Source organism: Giraffa tippelskirchi, chromosome 4, assembly GCF_054371585.1.
Source record: "Giraffa tippelskirchi isolate mGirTip1 chromosome 4, T2T-mGirTip1v1.2.pri, whole genome shotgun sequence".
Lineage (NCBI taxonomy): Eukaryota > Metazoa > Chordata > Mammalia > Artiodactyla > Giraffidae > Giraffa > Giraffa tippelskirchi.
The window spans coordinates 124,457,408-124,478,211 of NC_137278.1; the positions used below are offsets into that span (position 1 = coordinate 124,457,408).

General features: G+C 42.3%; 1 protein-coding gene across 7 annotated transcripts in view; it reads left to right on the plus strand.

The window, feature by feature from the left end:
- PLEKHG7 (pleckstrin homology and RhoGEF domain containing G7) overlaps nucleotides 1-20,804 on the plus strand; it is an 86,090-nt gene that overhangs the window by 49,654 nt on the left and 15,632 nt on the right. For all 7 annotated transcript variants that reach the window (XR_014082547.1, XR_014082549.1, XM_081592125.1 and 4 more), the window contains 5 exons: nucleotides 10,154-10,328; nucleotides 11,856-11,971; nucleotides 12,322-12,415; nucleotides 17,479-17,558; nucleotides 19,922-20,075. Coding sequence is in view for 5 of the 7 variants with exons in the window: in XM_081592125.1 (XP_081448251.1) it covers nucleotides 10,154-10,328; nucleotides 11,856-11,971; nucleotides 12,322-12,415; nucleotides 17,479-17,558; nucleotides 19,922-20,075 (619 nt within the window). In the remaining 2 variants the exon portion in view is untranslated. The remainder of the gene's footprint in view (nucleotides 1-10,153; nucleotides 10,329-11,855; nucleotides 11,972-12,321; nucleotides 12,416-17,478; nucleotides 17,559-19,921; nucleotides 20,076-20,804) is intronic.

Below are 20,804 nucleotides of genomic sequence, written 5' to 3' on the forward strand. Positions count from 1 at the left end.
GTACATTATCTTTATGTGCATTGACAAGAGTAGAATTTCCCTCACTTTTTTCAGAGTCAGTCAAAGTGATGCAGAGAAAGACACTGGGGGACTTCCCTGGTGGTCTGGTGGTTGAGAATCTGCCTGCCAATGCAGGGGAAATAGGTTTGATCCCTGAACTGGGAAGATCCCACATGCCACAGGGCAACTAAGCCCACATGCCAGAGGGCAGCTAAGCCCAAGCTCCCTAGAGCCCATACTCCACAACAAGAGAAGCCACCCCAATGAGAAGCCCATGCACAGCAACTAGAGACTAGCCCCTGCTTGCTGCAACTGGAGAAAGCCCACACAGTGCAGCGAGGACACCCAAAAAAAGACACTCCAACAGAGCCAAAAAAAAAGTCAGAAAACAAGACACAGGGAACTTGGTACCAGGTCTCTTAGTCTTTGCTCAGTTAGCAATTGCTGACAAATCTATCTGCTATGGACTGAATATTCAAGACATGTTAGGCACTGTTGTCAGCACTTGGTGTGGAATATCTCCTTAAAATCTCTCATCACCTGGTTAAGGCACCTCTTGTTATCCACATTTCACAGATGCTGCTAAGTCACTTCAGTCGTGTCTAACTCTGTGCAACCCCATAGACGGCAGCCCACCAGGCTCCCGTGTCCCTGGGATTCTCTAGGCAAGAACACTGGAGTGGGTTGCCATTTCCTTCTCCAATGCATGAAAGGGAAAAGTGAAAGTGAAGTCGCTCAGTCCATGTCTGACTCTTAGCAACCCCATGGACTGCAGCCCACCAGGCTGCTCCGTTCATGGGATTTTCCAGGCAAGAGTACTGGAGTGGGCTGCCATTGCCTTCTCCTCATCTGTGAGATGAGGCTTAGAGAATTTAAGTAAATTTCCCAAGTTCCCAAGAATAATAGGTTCCCAAGACTGTGGTTGCATCCCACCAAGACAGGTTAATGAGGAGAACGAGATTTTATTTGGGCCCCTCAATCCATTTCACTCTTCCCCTGAACACATTGGATTTTTAAAGACTTATATATAAATTATATCAATATAATTTTATAAATTATAAGATTTATGTGTAAGTTTACTTTTTGCTTATTATATATAGTTAATTTACAATGTTTTATTTCTGGAGTGCAGCAAAGTGATTCAGTTTTACATATATATAATACTTTTTCATATTCTAATTTATTATGAGATATTGAATGTAGTGTCCTGTGCTGCACAGTAGCACCTTATTGGTTATCAAAGCTTATAAGTTTGATAAGGTCCCTTTGGTTTATTTTTGTTTTTATTTCTGTTGCTTTAAGAGACTTGACCTAAGAAAACATTGTTACAGTTTCTGTCAGAGAATGTTTTTCCTATGTTCTCTTTTAGGGTTTTTATGGTGTCTTGTCTGATGTTTACTTTTTTTTTCTTATATTTAAGTCATTAAGCCATTTCAAGTTTATTTTTGTGGAGGGTGTGAGTGTGCTAACCGCACTGATTTACGTGTAGCTGTCCAGCTTTCCCAACACCATTTGCTGAAGAGACTGTGTTTTCTCCATTGTATATTCTTACCTCCTTTGTCAAAGAGTAGTTGACCATAGGTGCATGGGTTTATTTCTGGGCTTTCTATCATGCTGCCTTAACCTATATATTTGTTTTTGTGCCAGTACCATACTGTTTTGATGATTATAGCTTTGTAGTATAGTCTGCAGTCAGGGAGTCCGATTCTTCCAGTTCCATTTTTCTTTATCAAGGTTACTTTGGCTGTTTGGGATCTTTCGTGTTTCTATACAAATTATAAAATTTTTGTTCTAGTTCCATAAAAAATACCACTGGTAATTTGATAGAGATTGCACTGAATCTGTAGATTGCTTTGGGGTCATATAGTCATTTTGACAATATTGCTTCTTCCAATCCAAGAACACAGTGTATCTTTCCATCTGTTTATGTCATCTTTTATTTCTTATATCAGCATCTTACAGTTTTCAGAATACAGATCTTTTGGCTCTTTAGGTAGGTTTATTCCTAGGTATTTTATTCTTTTTGATGCAATGGTAAATGAGATTGTTTCTCTAATTTCTCTTTCTGGTCTTTTGTTGTTAGTTTCTAGAAATGCAACAGATTTCTGTGTATTAATTTTGTGTCCTGCAATTTTACTGAATTCATTGATAAACTCTAGTATTTTTGTGGTAACATCTTTAGGATTTTCTATATATTGTATCCTGTCATCTTCAAACTGGCATTTTTACTTCTTTTCCAACTTGAATACCTTTTATTTCTGTTTCTTTCCTGGTTACCATGGCTAGTACTTGAATAAAAGTGGCAAGAATGGGCATCCTTGACTTGTTCCTGACCTTAGAGGAAATGCTTTCAGCTTTTCACTTTTGAGAATGATGTTAGCTGTTGGTTTGTAATATATGGCCTTTATTATGTTGAGTAGGTTTCCTCTGTGCCCACTTTCTGGAGAGTTTCTTTTTATATATAATAAATGGATGTTACAGTTTATCCAGTGCTTTTTCTGCATCTGTTGAGATGATCATGGGGGTTTTTTGTCTTTTCTTTTGTTGATGTGGTATATTGATCTGCTTATGTTGAACTGTCCTTGTGACTCGAGGTTGAATACAGCTTGATCATGAATTTTGTTGAGAATTTTTATATTTGTATTCATCCAAAGATAGTGACCTATAATTTTCTTTTTTCGTAGTGTCTTTTTCTGGTTTTGGTAATCAGAGTGATGGTAGCTTCATAGAATGACTTTGGGGTATCCCCTACTCTTCAGTCTTAAAGAAGAGTTTGAAAGGGATTGGTATAAGTTCATTGTATGTTTGGTAGGATTCCCCAGCAAACTCATTGGATCCTAGACTTTTGTTTGCAGGAGGTTGTTTTGTTTTGTTTTCAGTTTCAGCAAACACATGCATGGGCTTAGTTGCCCTGAGGCATGTGGAATCTTCTCAGACCAGGTTTCAAACTCATGTCCCTGCATTAGCAGACAGATTCTTAACCACTGGCCCATTAGGGAAGTCCAGGAGCTTTATTATTATTATTATTAGAGATTCTATTTCACTTCTAGTGATCAATCTGTTTAAATTATTTATCTCTTCTTGATTCTGTTTTGGTGGGCTGTCTGTCCCTAAAAACTTATCCATTTCTTCTAGGTTGTCCAGTTTGTTGGCATATAATTCTTTGTAGTAGTCTCTCAACAGTTTTTTGCATTTCTGCAAAATCAGTTATGCTTCCTCTTTCATTTCTTGTTTGGTGAGCTTGGCCAGAGGTTTGTGAATTTTGTTTTGTCATTGTTCTTTTAGTCATTAAATCATGTCTGACTCTTTTGCAACCCCATGGACTGTAGCCCACCAGGCTCCTCTGTCCATGGGATTTCCCAGGCAAGAATACTGGAGCAGGTTTCCATTTCCTTCTCTAGGGGATCTTCCTGACCAGGGATCAGACCCACATCTTCTGCACTGCAGGCAGATTCTTTACCACTGAGCCTCTAGGGAAGCCCCAATTTTGTTTCCCCTTTCAAAAAACCGGTTCTTGGTTTCATTGGTTTTTTTGTTTGTTTGTTTCTATTTTTTGATCTCTATTCTATTTCTTCCTCTCTGATTTTTTATTATTTCCTTCCTTATGTGACTTTAGGCTTTATTTGTTCTTTTTCTGTTTCTTTCTGGTGGTAGGTTAGATTGTAGATCAGCTTACTTTATATTATCCCATAAATCTCATGTATTTTTTTCATTTGACTTTCTACTTTTCTGATTGATTTCTATTATTATTCTGTCTTCTAGATCACTTGTTTGTCCTACATTTTTTTTAATACATTTATTTATTTATATCTGCACTGAGTCTTTGTTGTTGCACAGGCTTTTGTCTAGTTGTGGTGAGTGGGGGCTACTCTCTAGTTGTGGTGCATGGATTTCTCATTGCTGTGGCTTCTCTTGTTGTAGAGCATGGGCTCTAGGACATGCAGGCTTCCGTAGTAGAGGTGTGTGGGCTGAGCAGTTGTGATGTGCAGGCTCTAGAGCACTGGCTCATTAGTTGTGGTACACAGGCTTGGTTGATCCACAGCATGTGAAATCTTCCTGGATCAGGGATCAAACCCATGTCTCCTACATTAGCAGGCAGATTCTTTTACTGCTAAGCCATCAGGGAAACTCTGCATTGTTTAGTTTGTTATTTATTGCCTTTAGCTTTGCCTTTATCTCAGCATATACATTTTCTCATTTTAATTGGCTTCTCTTTATAGTTTCTATAAATAGTTCCTTGCTAAAGTGATCTGCATTTCTTTCAATGCCCTTTCTTAATTTGTTAGTTGTTACTTTCTTTTTGTAATTTTATTTACTTTTGGCTGTGCTAAGTTCATTGCCATGACCAGAGGCTAGTGTCTAGTTGTGGTGCGTGGGCTTCTCATTGTGGTGGCTTCTCTTGTTGCAGAGCATGAGCTCTACCAAGGGCAAGGGAGTTTGCAGCACAAGGGCTCAATAGTTGCAGCATGAGGGCTCGGTGGCATGTGGCACGTGGGCTGTGTAGTTGCTTCATAACTCCAGATCAGGGATTAAACCCATGTCTCCTGCATGGGCAGGTGAATTCTTCACCACTGAGCCACCAGGGAAGCCTTATCTTCTTTTTGAACTCAGAATCTGATAGAGCATTCTGTTTTATTGGAGATTTCTCCTGTCCTATTTTTGGAAATAGTCCGTCTGCTTCTTGGTTTCGGTTTTATTTCTTTGCCCCTGGATTTAGGAGAAACAGTTATTTCCCATGGTCTTGAAGAGTTGTTTTTATGTAGGAGCATCCTTGTGTAGTCTGAGTGAGTCTTAATATTTTTGGTGCAAGGGCTGCATTTAGTATGGGTGCCTGTGGTTTCTTTCCTCCTTGTATGCTGGTTGTTATCCCTTTCGTAGGGAGTGTGATTGTTTTTGTGGTGACCCTGCACTGGAAGTTGAGCGGAGCCTCCTATTTGGTCTGTGGTTGTCACAGCTTTGTTGGGAGCGCAGTCTGCTCCCCAGTTGGAGTAGAAGCCCCCAGGTCGTCTTGTTTCTGAGCTGCGGTGTGAGGTCGGCAGTCCTGCAGCATTACCCCTGGGAGAGGAACCATGAGTATTCCTCATCAGGAGCTGTCTGCTGAAGTGCGCTCCACGGTGTCTGTCACCCACTGTGTGTGCTTACAGAGTAAGCATGGCCCTCACCTCCTCCCCAGCCATGGGAATGCAGGCGGTTGGCCTGGATGTCCCTCAGGTGCTGTGCTCATAAAGCCACCAGCTCAGATCTGTAGGCACAGATTCCCTGAAGTCAGGCCCCAGGACCTTTCTTAGCTGCCCATAGTCATGCTCCTCAACCCCCTCAGAGCTACGGAACGAGCACAGACCCTGGTCCCACCTGCACGTACATGTACCCGCAAAACTCACAGCTGCTGACTCTGGACTTGCCCCAGCTATGGGAGCATCAGTCCTCTGCCCAAATGTCCCACAGTCACTTAGCTTACAAAGGCACTGGCAGCTTAAATCCACTAAAGTTGCGAAGTCTCCTGATGTGGCTCAGATTTCAACCCTGCCTCTGTGTAGGGCAACAGCAGGTACTCACGTGCTCCCAGAGCCCTGCCCGCTGTGAGCACTCTGTGGGGCTGCTCTGGTGGGGCCCCTTCTCTCCCTTCAGGTGCTCGTTAACAATAGGGCTTCTGTAGTAGACCCAAGTTTCATCCCCCACACAGCCCCAGTTGCCACCCAGGCTCTGGCCCCTTCAGTCTCTCTCTGCACAGCCACCCCTAGTCCTCTCCCCAGATCTGTCCGCTGAAACCCAAGATTCAGCACCCAGCCCAACCTGCACTAGCAGACACGTGTGTTGAGCTGGGGAGTGCAGCAAGGTGGCCGAGACCTGGTGTGCTGGTCTCTCTTTTCTACCTGCTTAAGCCAATTGCTGCACTCTTCTCTGAGCCTCTGCAGCGTCCATTCTGTTCCAGCTAATCTAGGCAGCAAAGTTTGTTCCTAGGGCAAGGAACATTTCCTCTTTCACAGCTCCCTCCCAGGAGTACAGGTCCCGTCCCATCCTGCCTTGTCGCATGGTGATCTTCCTTGCAGTTTTGGTTGTATGAGCTCTTCCACCAGCATTCAGTAGGTATTCTGTGAGAATTGGTACACATGTAGATGTATTTTTTATGTACTTGTGGGAGTTGGTGAGGTCTATGTCCTTCTATTCCACGATCTTGATCTCCCAACTATATATAAATTTATTTATTATCAAACTGAAGCAGATTCCACTCATCTAGACCCATCCAGGAAAAGGACTTTTATATCCAATTTCTCGTGACAGAGAGTTTCTTTTCTTTCCCTAATAGACATGAAAAGTAAAGCCAACAGAGAAATGAAAGAAAAAGTTCTAGTTTCACTTTCAGAATCATCAAATATCTTTTTTTTTTGCTCTTCTGAGACCTTTCAAAACACTATGAATATTTTGTGTATCTCTGCCTCGATCTTTGTCTAAATTATTTACCACTGGTATTTCTTTTCTGATTGATATCTCAGGGAGATTCAGTGCTTTTATATTTACCCTGAACACCAGTGGGTGCTGGCCACCAGAGCTATTGCCCACGACATGGAAATTTGGAGCAGTGACCTGGGGCTGTGTGTTTTGAGGGAATCCCTCACTGCTGATGAGAAGTGAATTACTCTAGCTCCCCAGCTTCTCACGAGGACCAGCAGGTAGCACTAGAAGGTTGCTGCCAGTGACCCAGCACAGAAATCAGCCACTAAATCTCTGGGAGTTGGTGATGGACAGGGAGGCCTGGCATGCTGCAGTCCATGGGGTCACAAAGAGTCGGACACGACTGAGCGACTGAACTGAAGGCCACAGACGACAACGGCCTTCCCATACCTCTTTCCTCCACTCCTTCTGCTCCCAGCCCTTTCATGGCTGCAGTCTCTGCTTCCTTCATCCCTTCAACCCCAGTGAGGATCACAACCATTTTGAGCTGAATGAGAACTAGGAAGTCATCTAATACCTTCTCCCATTTTATAGAAGTGAGGAGTCTGAGATGCAGAGAGGGGAGGTGGTCCCTCAGCCTTGAAGCCTGACCCTTAGAGCTCCATCCTCCATGCACCTCTGGCCTCACTTTTCTGGCCTGCCATCTGTAGGTGGGGAAGTGGGAAAGATCATGCATGGCAGAATTCCCATAAAGAAGAGTCCTGGAAGTTTTTAGAAGAAATGTGATATAGCTGTTAGGGTAGAAGGCTAAGACCCTCTAAGGACATGGTCAGGCTGTGGAAGACAAGGACAATTGCAAAGCTTGAGGCTAGGAGAGAAAAGGGGGAAAGTTGGAAAAGGGAAGAGAGGGGAAGAAAGAGAAAGAGCTCTCTTCTTCCAAAGAAAAGAATGGAACCAGCAAAATGGGGTGGTGGGTGGTGCCTGTGGCTTCCATATGTGTTCTTGTTGTCACTAAGTTGTGTCCAATTCTTCACAACTCCATGGACTGCAGCGTGCTGGCTCCCCTGTCCTTTGCTATCTCCCAGAGTTTGCTCAAACTCATGTCCATTGAGTCAATGATGCCATCCAACCATCTCATCCTCTGTCGTCCCCTTCTTCTCCTGCCCTCAGGTTCTTTTTCGATGAGTCAACTCTCCTCATCAGATGGCCAAAGTATTGGCACTACAGCATCAGCATTAGTCCTTCCAATGGATATTCAGGGTTTATTTCTTTTAGGATTGACTGGTTGGATCTCCTTGCAGTCCAAGGAACTTCAGTCTTCTCCAGCACAACAACTCAAAAGCATCAATTCTTGGGTGCTCAGCCTTCCTTATGATCCAACTCTCACATCTGTACATGACTACTGGAAAAACCATAGCTTTGACCATATGGACCTTTGTCAACAAAGTGATGTCTTTGCTTTTTAATACACTGTCTAGGTTTGTCATAGCTTTTTTTCCCTAGGAACAAGAATCTTTTAATTTCATGGCTGCGGTCACTGTCACAGTGACTTTGGAACCCAGGAAAATAAGGACTGTCACTGTTGCCATTTTTTCCCCACCTGTTTGCCATGAAGTGATGGGACAGGATGCCATGATCTTCATTTTTTGAATGTTGAGTTTTAAGCCAACTTTTTCTCTCTCCTCTTTCACCTTCACCAAAAAGCTCTTTACTTCCTCTTCACTTTCTGCCGTTAAGGTGGTGTCATCTGCTTATCTGAAATTACTGATATTTCTCTTGTCAGTCTTGATTCCAGCTTGTGATTCATCCAGCCCAGCATTTCTCATAATGTGCTCTGCATAGAAGTTAAACAAGCAGAGTGACAATATAAAGCCTTGACATACTCCTTTCCCAATTTTGAACCAGTCCATTATTCCATGTCTGGTTCTAACTGTTGCTTCTTGACCTGCATATAGGTTTCTCGGGAGGCAGGTAAGGTGGTCTGGTATTCCCATCTCTCTAAGAATTTTCCACAGTTTGCTGTGATCGACACAGTCAAAGGCTTTAGTGTAGTCAATCTGAAGTAGATGTTTTTCTGGAATTCCTTTGCTTCCTCTATGATCTAACAACTGTTGGCAGTTTGATCTCTGGTTCCTCTGCCTTTTCTGAATCCAGCTTTAGCATCTGGAAGTTCTTGGTTCACATACTACTGAAGCCTAGCTTGAAGGATTTTGAGCATTACCTTGCTAGCATGTGAAATGAGTGCAATTGTGCAGTAGTTTGAACATTCTTTGGCATTGCCTTTCTTTGGGATTGGAATGAAAACACCTTTTCCAGTCCTGTGGCCACTGCTGAGTTTTCCAAATTTTCTGTCATATTGAGTGCAGCACTTTAACAACATCATCTTTTAGGATTCTAAATAGTTCAGCTGGAATTCCATCAACTCCACGAGCTTTGTTCCTAGTAATGCTTCCTAAGGCCCACTTGGCTTCACACTCCAGAATGTCTAGCTCAAGGTTAGTGATCACACCATCTTGATTATTTGGGTCATTAAGACCTTTTTGATACTGTTCTTCTATGTATTCTTGCTACTTCTTACTATCTTCAGCTTCTGTTAGGTCCCGTACCGTTTCTGTCTTTTATTGTTACCATCTTTTCATGAAATATTCCCTTGGTATCTCTGGTTTTCTTGAAGAGATCTCTAGTCTTTGCCATTCTGTTATTTTCCTCTCTTTCTTTGCATTGTTCACTTAGGAAGACTTTCTTATCTTTTCTTGCTGTTCTTTGGAACTCTGCATTCAAATGAGTATGTCTTTCCTTTTCTCCTTTGCCTTTCGCTTCTTTTCTCAGCCATTTGTAAGGCCTAACTTGTAGCAGTACTTACTAAAATTTCCTTTCATGTCTTCCCCATTACATGTACACCTGGCAACCTCCTCCTTGAACAAACTCTCCCTACTGACAATTGTCTGTGTCTTTTTTCTTCTCATCTTTCTTCTGTATGACGTAGATCAGTTTAGCCTCTTCAACCTCATTTTCTCATTATCCTGATTCCCTCCAACAAAGGAAAGTTAAGGAACTCGCCAAACAAGCAAAAATCCTTCCTTTTCCTTTCTCTCCGTCCAGTGTTGATTCTCAGTTTTCCTAACTGCGCTGCAGCAAAGGTGGTAGCCGAGTTGGCAAACCCAGAAATCAACCCCAAGGGCCAGGGAAGAGGAAAAGGGAAAACTAAAGCCAGTCAGAAGGGTAAACAAGGCTGGAATATGTGTATTAATGCATCTAACACAACAACTGATGGAGCATGCAATTTCTAGGGGACTTAAAAAAATTCCAACTTTTCCTGTGTATTCAAATCTTGACATCAATTTTCCCATTGAGGAGGATTGAGGAGTTGGTGTCACAGGTGCTGCCTTCCATCACCATTGCTCAGAAGGCAAGACATCTGAAGAAGGATTCTTTTATTTCTTTAGTTGGAAAGTAGTAGTGTTAGTAATATTCAATAATACTCCTAAGCACATTGCAAAAAAAAAAAAAAAAACCCATTTGAGATCCTGAATTCGGTACTGGTAGATAAATGCTTGCTAAGACGATTTAATATGGAATTTTCAAAAGCAAGATCTAGTCTTTCCAATGAATATTCAGTCCTTATAATTTTTCCTAGCAAGCTCACAGGTGTGTTATGTCATTACTGAGTGAGGTCTCTTAAGGTTTTCCTGTGTCCAGATTCCTCAGTGCCCCGATAGGAGAAGCGATGTTCTGATCGGCCTGGTTTTGCCTTCCCCAGTGGTGTGAGCAAAATGACCAGTGCAGACGCCTTCACCTACCTGAGCTGCTCGTGGCCCCACTGCACAGGCTGACTCGATACCCCTTGTTGCTGAAGAATATCTGGAAAAGGAGTACAGACTCTATGGAGAAAATCATGATCTATTCCATCAAGGAAATGGTGGAAAAGTCAATCCGTAAGTCCCTGAGATGAGGGACCCAGAACTCCAGTGTCAGCTTTAGTCAAAGAGTTGGGGGGCCCTGTGGCTCCTGGGAACCAGCTGGGCTTCCATCCTAGGAGGTAATTCCATTGGCTTGAGGTCACTGGCTCTCGGAAATGTGGATTTGACTTTGAGTTTGCAATGTAAATCAAACACACTCAAAACAATGGGCTCCACTCACATCCTGGCCAACCCTGTGAGAACTCTTAACTCCTAAGGGTTCACGCAGGACTTGGCTCTGTCTCCAAAGTTTTCAGATGTGAGTTCAGGCAGGAAAACGTCTACTTCCCAGATGATGAAGGCACTTTGTTTTTAACATCCATAGTGAACCCACACACAAAGCAAATGGAAGTAAACAGCATGAGAAGCCTTTCCGGGGGATAAATTACCACCGTCATTTTTTTTTAGGTCACTGAAATCGAGGGCCAATCTCAATATAATGCCAACTGCAATCTTTAGAACTGAAATTAGGGAATAAAAGAGCAAGGTCTGTGATAATTTAAGTCTATTTGGGTAGCTATGTATAGTCAAATCCAAATAAAGAAATCCGTGATAGGTGTCCATAGAAGATTTCCTAGGGAGCAACAAAAAGGAACAATTCAAATTGATAATTATCAGCTGTACAGAAGTGATATGTTTTTTCTTTTGCATGTTTAAAACTAAAATGACCACTCAATTAGGAGTGTTTTTTTTTTAAGTTTTTGTTCAAATTCTCTGATGACTGACCCAAGGAACTAGAATTAAGCTTATCAAATTGATTGACAGAAAATTCAATTAAAGACAGACTTTTTTAAATTTTAAAGTAATTTTGAAGAGTATTACTCATTTTGATAGGTTTGTGAGGAAGATAATAACATCTCTTCCAGGAATTTCTCAATAAAATCTGAATTTTCACTGTTGAGGAAAGAGAGCCCAGTGGCCTTCCTTTAAGTTTATGAGCTTAAAGATAGTGAATTCTCAAAGATTCCCCTAACCATTGATTCTGAGGGTCTACAACTTGCCCTCCATATTTTCAAAAATCATTTCAAAACCTCAATAGCAATATGTTATTTAAAAATGTTGGGAAACTAATACAAACCTTTGAAGAAAAAACACATTCTTACCAAAAGAAATAATCAATTTTACCATAAAGGGAATAGTGTTTTATAATTAAGACAAAAAGATATGCTTGTCCTTGTTAGTCTGATTTTTTTCCTTCCTGTAATCACCAGCTGTATGATGGAGGGAATATGAGAGAGCTACCAGGGGCATTATTAGTATTATTGAAATAAAAATGCACGTTTACAATTACTCAATTAGTTCAGCTTCATTTTCTCTGCAAGAGGCTGATTTCAAATTAGTGAGTTTTTCTAAGGTGTTCAAACAGCGAGAACTATGTTAAATGAACCTAAGATATAGTTTGGCTCCAGGGGGATCAGTGTCTGAATGATTCCTATGGATCTTGGTTAAATGTTGTAATGTCTCATGCATTTAAAAATATATTGGATGTGTCTTGTCTTTCAGGGGATCTTGAAGGAAAAGTGAAGTGGCTTGACAATTTTCAGAAGTTCAGACATCTACAGGAGATTGTAGTGTGGCCTCCACTTTGGGATCGAGATAAAAGGTTCTTCATTCCAGAGGTACAAAAGGGATCAGTTAGAACATACGTCCCTTTCCAGAAGTTTGGCATTTGGGTGGAAATACACTAATCTTATTACAAAGTCCCCAGCTGCCCACCAGAATTATAAATCTTGCAGATGTAAAGCCTTCATCCACATGGCATTGTGTGTGGTGGGGAGGCCGGCATCATCACGCCATTCCTGGGCTGGTCCTTCTCAGAGGTTTTCCCATTCTTCCCCAGTCCCATGTCCATTCACTGGCATTTCCAAATGTCTCCAACTTTGTAGACAGAGTTGCATTGCCCCAGCTCCTGGAACATGCTGTCTTCTAATCACTAACATCTCTTTGATTTTCTCCCTTGTTTTTCCAGTGCCTGAAACACATTTTTAAAGAACACATGGCAGAAAACATCCTATCACCAACCAACAGACACCTTCTCTATGAAGGAAAGTTAACTCTTGCAGGTAAATAACTGCTTCCTTTACAAACCCAACATCTTTGCTACCTTGTAACTTGTCCAACTGTGGCTAATAGAAGGGTGGCAGGAATTGCATTTGCTTGTGGCCAAGGTGAAAGCAGATGTGAATCGAAGAGCATCCTGTGGACTTACACAGACTCCAGCTTGATCAGACCACAAGGTGACTCTAAAATGGGGTAACTATATGTATCTTATAAGACTGAAGTCCAAGTGAAGAGCTTAGCTCAAGGTCTGGTGGTGGTGGTGATGGTTTGTTCACTAAGTCGTGTCCAACTCTTGCGACCCCATGGACTGTAGCTTGCCAGGCTCCTCTGTCAATGAGATTTTCCAGGCAAGAATACTGGAGTGAGTTGCCATTTCCTTCTCCAAGCTCAAGGTCTAGAATCTAGTAAACACTCGGCATCAGCTGTTCCCACCCTCATTGAGCTGGGCAGTCAGACTGTCAGTGTTGACTGAGAATCGGTTATGTAACACACTTTGTGCTGCACAGGATTGGAGGATAGAAGATCACTATTCTGGATAAGCTTTTTCCTCGAGTTGAGAAACTCTGCCACAGTAAGCAGACCTGCAGTCTGAGTCTGGAAGAGAGTCCAATGCTGGAGTACCCCAGAAAGCCTCCTTGTGGTCCATGGGACTGGAGGGGAACTCTGGCGAACAGAAGGATGTTAGGTCAGTGGAAGGTCAGGAGGGAAGACATCCCGAATGAAAAGCACAGCACGAGAAGAGGCTTGGAGGCTGAGGCCTCCTGAAAGAGTAGGCTCCCACGTGGTTGGGAGGGTGTGCCCCAAGCTGCCTGCCAGGCTCCCTTCCCAGCTCCACCTTTGTTGCCTCTGTAACCTGGAGCCTTGTTCAGCAGTCTCCCCACGCTGCAGTTTCCCCTCTTTGTTGTGACGATTAAGTGAGCTAATGGATGTTGGTAGAGAGTCAGCACTCAGTAAATATTATGATCAGAAAGAGTTGCCCAGCTGAAATAAGATTTGCTTTCATTCGTTGATTCATTTCTTCACAAAATCTTGATTGAGCACCTACAGTGTGTGAAGCCCTATGGGATGTGAGATTGCATGTTTATAGTCTGAGATCTTATAGGTAGGGAGTGCTAAGCAATAAGTCCTTATTCAGTACACGTCTGTTGAGAACCTGCTCTATTTTCAAGATAGTGTTAGATGTCAGCTTGGGACATATCCCTGCCCACTCAGGAAGATAGACACTCCTAATGTTTCACAGCAAAGGAGTTTTGCATTTTCTCCTGCCAGTGAGTCATGCAGAGAAGTTACATTTAATCCCATATCACAGGAGAAATATAGGGAAGTTCCATAACACATTCAAGGTCACTTGGCAAGTTAATGGCAGCATTCAGACCCAAGCCAACAGGCTGCCTCAGCCTAGCTGGCTTCCAGAATTTTAGCAACTGCCTTGGAAGCCAGAGGGATTGAGCCAGGAAACTGCAGATAGCAGGAAGCCACTGAGTCCTCACACAGGGACATAATAGGGTTAAAAGTTGTTGAAGAATGAGTTCTGAAAAGCAGTGTGCAAAGTGACTGGAGGAGACAAAGCAGGGAGACCAGCCTGAAGGGTCCACAGTGAAGCAGGGCGAGATGGGAAGAGCCTGGGCCTTTGTTTCTCAACCATTCTCCATCTGTAGACTCCCCCTGCCCTCACTTGCCTTTGGAAAGATAACAGTTTTACACTTTCTTTAATGTTATTTACAATTTCAGAAATAACTATATCATTGTGACAAAGCCAAATCCAACCAAACCCAAAAGTAAGGAAGCAAAACACAGTTCTGTGTACTTTTCCTCCAAAACTGGCATCCGCCTGGAATTACTAGAGGTTTTATTTCACCTCTTCCCTGTGTCCCCCAACTTCCCAACACAGTGAGTTGCACTAGCCTACCCTAAAATGTTAGAAATGGGTGTGGCTCAAAAAGGAAGGCCTGTGTAAATATTAGTAACACCAGGCTCCTGTCTAACAGCATATACTGTTAGTCAAGTTTCATCAGAGGGGGAGGCGTCGTCATACAGGAGTGTCATATCAGATTTAAAGTCACTGGGACTTTGACTCAGAGTTGGCATGGAAATGTTGTGGGGGTAATAGTATTAGAAGAAATAGGATATTGTTTTGAATGGGAAAAGCACTGGACCAAGAATTAGGGGCTTTAGCATCAACGGTGGGCTTTGGGGAAATTGTTTAAATTTCCTTAATCTCTTCTGTAAATGTTGGTGATAACGATAGTGATAACAATGATACCTACTACTAATAGGTTTCAGAATTTCTTCTAGCGTTAAAAACCGTAGTGTTAAGATTAAAGAAGTGCGTGTTCTCATTCCCAGAAGGTACAAGTTTTTATAACTTTTGAAGTTTAACCAGCTTCCCATTGGAATTCATGCTAGCACATAACCTTCACAAATGCACTGCTCCCCACAGATTGGTGTTTCTAAATAGAAAAAGGAGTGAAGTTCAGGCCAATACGATGGCCTAGCAGCTAGCTGTGGCACCTAGAGAACACCCATTGTTCAAGCTGCTGCAGAACTGGGGTGAGTCGGTGCTGCTGCTCTGTCCCCTAGCGGTGCAATGAAGTGAAAGTCACTCAGTCGTGTCCAATTCTTTGCAACCCCATGGATTATACGGTCCATGGAATTCTCCAGACCACAACACTGGAGTCGGTAGCCTTTCCCTTCTCTGGGGTATCTTCCCAGCGCAGGGATCGAAGCCAGGTGTCTCACATTACAGGCGGATTCTTTACCAGCTGAGCCACCAGGGAAGCCCGGCAGTGCGATGAGAACCCCACAGTTCAGGCTCTGTGAAAAAAAGACCTGACTGAGTTAGAACTGCCCCAGTTAGTAAGCCTCAGAACTGGTTGTGTGACCTGTAGCTTCAGACTCCTGGGACAGTAAATATGAATACTCTAGCTTGAGGCCTACAATGTTCCTCTTTAGTCATCCTTTTTCATAATCCCATATTTACTTTAGCACTGTCAGTTCTTGAGTTTGTCTCAGATCTTGTTTGTGTTTATTATGTGTCTGCTCTTATTACAATTAAAGCTCTTAGAAGGCAAGATTCTGCCTTAATCATTGATGCATATAGGTGGTGGTAGTTGGCTGCTTGGAAGTACATGTGCCAGCTTTCCTTGTAGCTGAATGTGACCAGGTGACTAAATTCTGCCTGCATTCTATCTCCTATCCCATTGGTCAGAATTTAGTCACTTGGTCACATTCAGCTACAAGGAAAGCTGGCACGTGTATTTGTTCACAGTAAACATCTACCTCCTAAAACTTGGAAATTTCATTACTACAAAATAAGAATTGTTTTTGAGAGACCACCGGCAGTCTTTGCCACAGCCCAGTTTGCCAAAAGGAGTTTCTAGTAGTGATGGAAAACACTTAGAAAATATTCAAGGATAACTCAAGATTGAATAAAATAGCTAATTTCTCTTCTGGGCAAATATAGGAAGTATCTTTCCTCTAAACTTAAAGAAGGGAAGTGTTAAATATGGTATGTATTAATTTAACCTCAGACATTGTATTTCCAGGGTATACAAGAAAGAACTTCTAGAATAATCTAAACAAACAGGTAGAATAAGAAAAAATATTTACTTGATTTTTCTTATATTTCCTTGTGCCTGTCACATTCCCCTCTGAAAGGACTGCCCTTTCCTCTAAAATAATTTAAATTTAACCATTTCTTTTTCTAATTTCTAAGCTGCTGCTGCTGCTGCTAAGTCGCTTCAGTCGTGTCCAACTCTGTGCGACCCCATAGACGGCAGCCCACCAGGCTCCGCCGTCCCTGGGATTCTCCAGGCAAGAACACTGGAGTAGGTTGCCATTTCCTTCTCCAATGCATGAAAGTGAAAAGTGAAAGTGAAGTTGCTCAGTCATGTCCAACTCTTAGCCAACCCATGGACTGAAGCCTGCCAGGCTCCTCCGTCCATGGGATTCTCCAGGCAAAAGAGTACTGGAGTGGGGTGCCATTGCCTTCTCCGAATTTCTAAGGGATAGAGTTAAATAAAAAAGAGTGATCGCTCTAATGTTTTTTCCTTCTACTGCTGTCTCCTTCTTAGGCAAAAGCAGAAAAGCCTATTTGCCTTTAGTTATCATCAAAAGTGATATTAAGAAAAGGTTGTAAATATAAAGCTACATGAAGACTTTAAATGTGTATAGACACATTGCAAAACTCGAGAAACAAATTATTTTAATGACTCTCTTAATCAGCTAGGGCTGCCATAACAAAATGCCACTGGCTGGGTGGCTTAAACCAGAGACATTTATTTCTCACAGTGCTGGAGGCTAGAAGTCTAAGATCAAGTTGCCTGCTGATGTGGTTCCTGGTGAGAGCTCTCTTTTCAGCTTTCTCAGTGTCCATACGTGGCAGAGAGAGAGAGCGCGTGCCGTGGTGTGTCCTCCTGGATAATAATCACCCTGCCAGACTGGGGTCCTCCCTTAAGCCTTCATCTAAGAAATGGCAATCCACTCCAGTATTCTTGCCTGGAAAAATCCCATGGATGGAGGAGCCTTGTAGGCTACAGTCCATGGGGTCGCAAAGAGTCGGACACGACTGAGCGACTTCACTTAACCTTAATTACTTCCTTATTCAGAGTACACAGTGGGGGTTGGGGCTTCCACAAAGAATTGGGGGGCTACGCAGTTCAGTCCACGGCAGTGACAACGTGCCTTTTTTCTAGTAACGGATACCTTTGCCAGTGACACCCAGATGAGTCAGGGGGCAAAAATGCTGGTCAATAGATGTGTCCTAGGCTTAGCTGAAACTACTACAAATATCACCCAAGTTGTCTTAGATCCACATGAAATGCATCACTAATATCTTTAAAGTTGGAAGTGTGAGCTCATATCAGGTCCCTGCTTTAGGGAGACATCAGCTCAGTTGTAATGAAGTTTTCTCACCCACGTGATTGGAGCCCCCTGAGTCCTGAGCCTCCTGCACCCAGACCCCTGTTCTGTGTTGTTTTCTAAAGGGTTTCTTTGATTTAAAAAGAAAAAAAAAAACTTTTGCTTGCTATTTCCAGCCCCAATTTCATCTTCTTTCTTTCCTCAGAAAGCACAAGATTCCTAGATGTTTATCTGTTTCTCTTTGATGATTTCCTCTTAGTTACGAAAACTAAGCGCAACAAAAAGGTAAAAGTCTGTTGTTTCTAAATAAGTCTGTTGAATGAGTTTAGAGATATTTCTGAATAAGTTGTTAAAAAGAGAAAAAATTCATGTACTTCAAATCGGACTTTACCCTCCATAAAATGGAGGTGTTTAAAAATATTGGCTTTTTCCATCATAGAGTTCTGAACTGAAAAACATCAGTAACAAAAGCAAGTCCCATTTCATAAGGATGCCAAAGGGTGTGTGTATTTTTAGAATGACTCAAGTCTGTATACTTTTGAGGTGAGTACCAGAAGCTACAGGACTTTATGGCTGGCCAGCCTCAACAGATGAAATTAAGATCCTTTTGTCCACGTCAGCCTTTCCCTCATCCACATTGTCCACCACAGTGAAAGTTGTCGGAGCAGGGCGCCTCTTGAAACCATCTGCTGCCAAATGCATTCTCGTTTGACAGTGCACCTCCTTCCTGAGACATGATGATGTAGGGGGCTGCGGGTGGGAAGGGGCTCTGCTCTCTCAGTGTCTGCCTGTAATTAAGAACTGCAGATGCCAAACAGATGTACAGTTGGCATCACAGGGAAAAAAAGAGTCACCAAGGGCTAGAGCCACAAAATCTCTTCTAAGACTAGGGATTTTTCTCTTTAAGTATTGTTAGCATTGTTGTTGCTACTCCCCATTAAGCCATGGGTCTCATGGTCCACCACTTTCCCATTTCACAGTCGGTTCCCTGACTGATGCAAGTGCTTTCAGGAAGGGGCCTTTTCTGCAGCCCTTAGAGGTGGGAAGAGCTGCAGTTTCTCCTTAGCCATCAGAGATACTTAATGTTCTAACCCACTCACTCTTTTACTCAATGGCTAGCCTTACACAGGTGTTAAGATCATGAGACTAGATCTCTCAGATATTTTAATATTCTAAGCTTCTAGATGGCGTGTTGGTTTCTGTTGTTTGTTGTTGTTGTTGTTTGTTGTTTGTTGTCGATAAGTCGTGTCTAACTCTTTTGCGACTCCATGGATTGTAAGCCACCAGGCTCCTCTGTCCCTGGGATTTCCCAAGCAAGAATGCTGGAGTTGGGTTGCCATTTACTTCTCCAGGGTATCTTCCTGACCCAGGGATCAAACCCATGTCTCCTGCATTAGCAGGCAGATTCTTCACCACTGAGCCACCAGGAAAGTGGCATGTTGGTTAGTTAAGCTAAATAACTTAAGGGCCTGTACGCAATAAAAAAAAAAATGGGCTTCCCACTTGGCGCTAGTGATAAAGAACCCGCCTGCCAATGTAGGAGACATAAGAGATGCAGGTTCGATCCCTGGGTCAGGAAGATCCCGTGGAGGAGGGCATGGCAGCTTGCTCCAGTATTCTTGCCTGGAGAATCCTATGGACAGAGGAGTGATCCACAGGGTCATAGAGAGTCGGACACGACTGAAGTGACTTAGCTCACAAGCAATAAAATAAAAGATACCCATTAATCAATCTGTGAATAGTTGATCGGTGGTTGGGGAGGGAGTGGCTGTTGGAGATCCTAAGAGTCAGTTTCGAAACTTGGATGGCCTCCTGTTTTTAGCTGCCAGACTAGCATGTCTGAGCAGGTTAAGCCCTGAAAAATCTCTGTCCCCTTCCAAAACCTGACATCAAGCACAGCTTACCTTCTCTTTACATAATGGCACAGATCTGAGCCCGTGACTCACTACTGACCATGTTATAGTATTCTGCTTCCATGCTTTACAACTTGATTCTAAAATAAGGAATGTTACCTGTTTTAAATTCCCCTTTAAATTCTTCTGTCTGATAAATCTGAGAATTTTATTGACTTCACAGGAGCAGAAATAACCACCCAGAGAAGACATCAGGTGTCATTTATTTTTTTGGAAAAAGAAATAAGGAATGTTGTGTTTTCATTTCTCTTTGCTATTTAATGCACAAATTGCTTCATGTACATCACAATTTTTGACATCCTTTTTATCTAGCATATATATTCAAAACAATTTCAGTTATTTATAAATCATAGAGCATGGAATCTATTTATTTAGATTTTAGTGTAAGATCTCATAGAGTGGGCCCAGATGAGACTCCTCGTTCTCATTCATTTAACTCAGTACTACAGAGGGATACTGGAAATAAAGATCTTTCTGGTGATGTGATGGTGATTTAATGTTTCCAAGCTATGGAATTAACCATTTATTTATTCAGGTGATTAAACTTGGAGCTCAGAAACACTGTGTTTTAAATCACTGTGTACTTTGGGAAATGCTTTTCAAGATCCTAAAAGAATAGTAAGCTGGATTTCAAACAATTGTTTCTAAAAATCAGTTTATTTAAGGATGTACTGTAAGTATGTATGTTAGTATTTATTTCCTATTTTTTTGCATTATTTTCCTCCTAAATTTCAGAAACTTGGAAGCTCAGACCCTGGTTTAATGTGCCCTTCACTTACTCCTGAGCTGCAAACAGTAATCAAAGAAGGTGGTTCATGTACAGTAATTGATCAGCCCATTCCACTAGACAGATTGGTTGTCAGAGGTCTTGATCCACTCCATGTGTCAGGTATGTGTCTATTTTCATCATTCAGCTCATCTCTTTATCATCCCAGAGTTTTATGTTGGCCTTTTTTGCTAGCAGGGCATGAATCCAATTTAAATCTTCAACAAAGATAATACTGAGTTTCTATGTAGTTAAATATCACTCATTCTACAGGCTAGTTATGGAAAGAGTACTGGACTTGCTTCCAACACTTGGATGACCCAACTCTGCCCCTTGCTAACTGTGTGACTCTGTGTGCAAGGTATTGGGTTGGCCAAAAAGTTCATTCTGGCTTTTCTGTAAGATCTTATGGAAAAACCTAACAAATTTTAGGCCAATTCAACACGTAAATTTTCTAAGCCACAGATGTTGTTCAGTTGCTTAGTCATATCCAACTCTTTGCAACTCCATGGATGCAGCATGCCAGGGTTCCCTGTCCTTCACTACTTCCTGGAGTTTGCTCAAACTCATGTCCATCAAGTCAGTGATGCCATCCAACCATCTTATCCTCTGTGGTCCCCTTCTCCTCCTTCCTTCAGTCTTTCCCAGCATCAGGGTCTTTTCCAGTGGGTTAGCTCTTCGCATCAGGTGGCCAAAGCATTGGAGCTTCAGCGTCAGTCCTTCCAGTGAATATTCAGGGTTGATTTCCTTTAGGATTGACTGGTTTGATCTCCCTGCTGTCCAAGGGACTCTCAAGAGTCTTCTCTAGCACTCCTGACCTACAAATCAAAATTCTTTGGCCCTCAGCTTTCC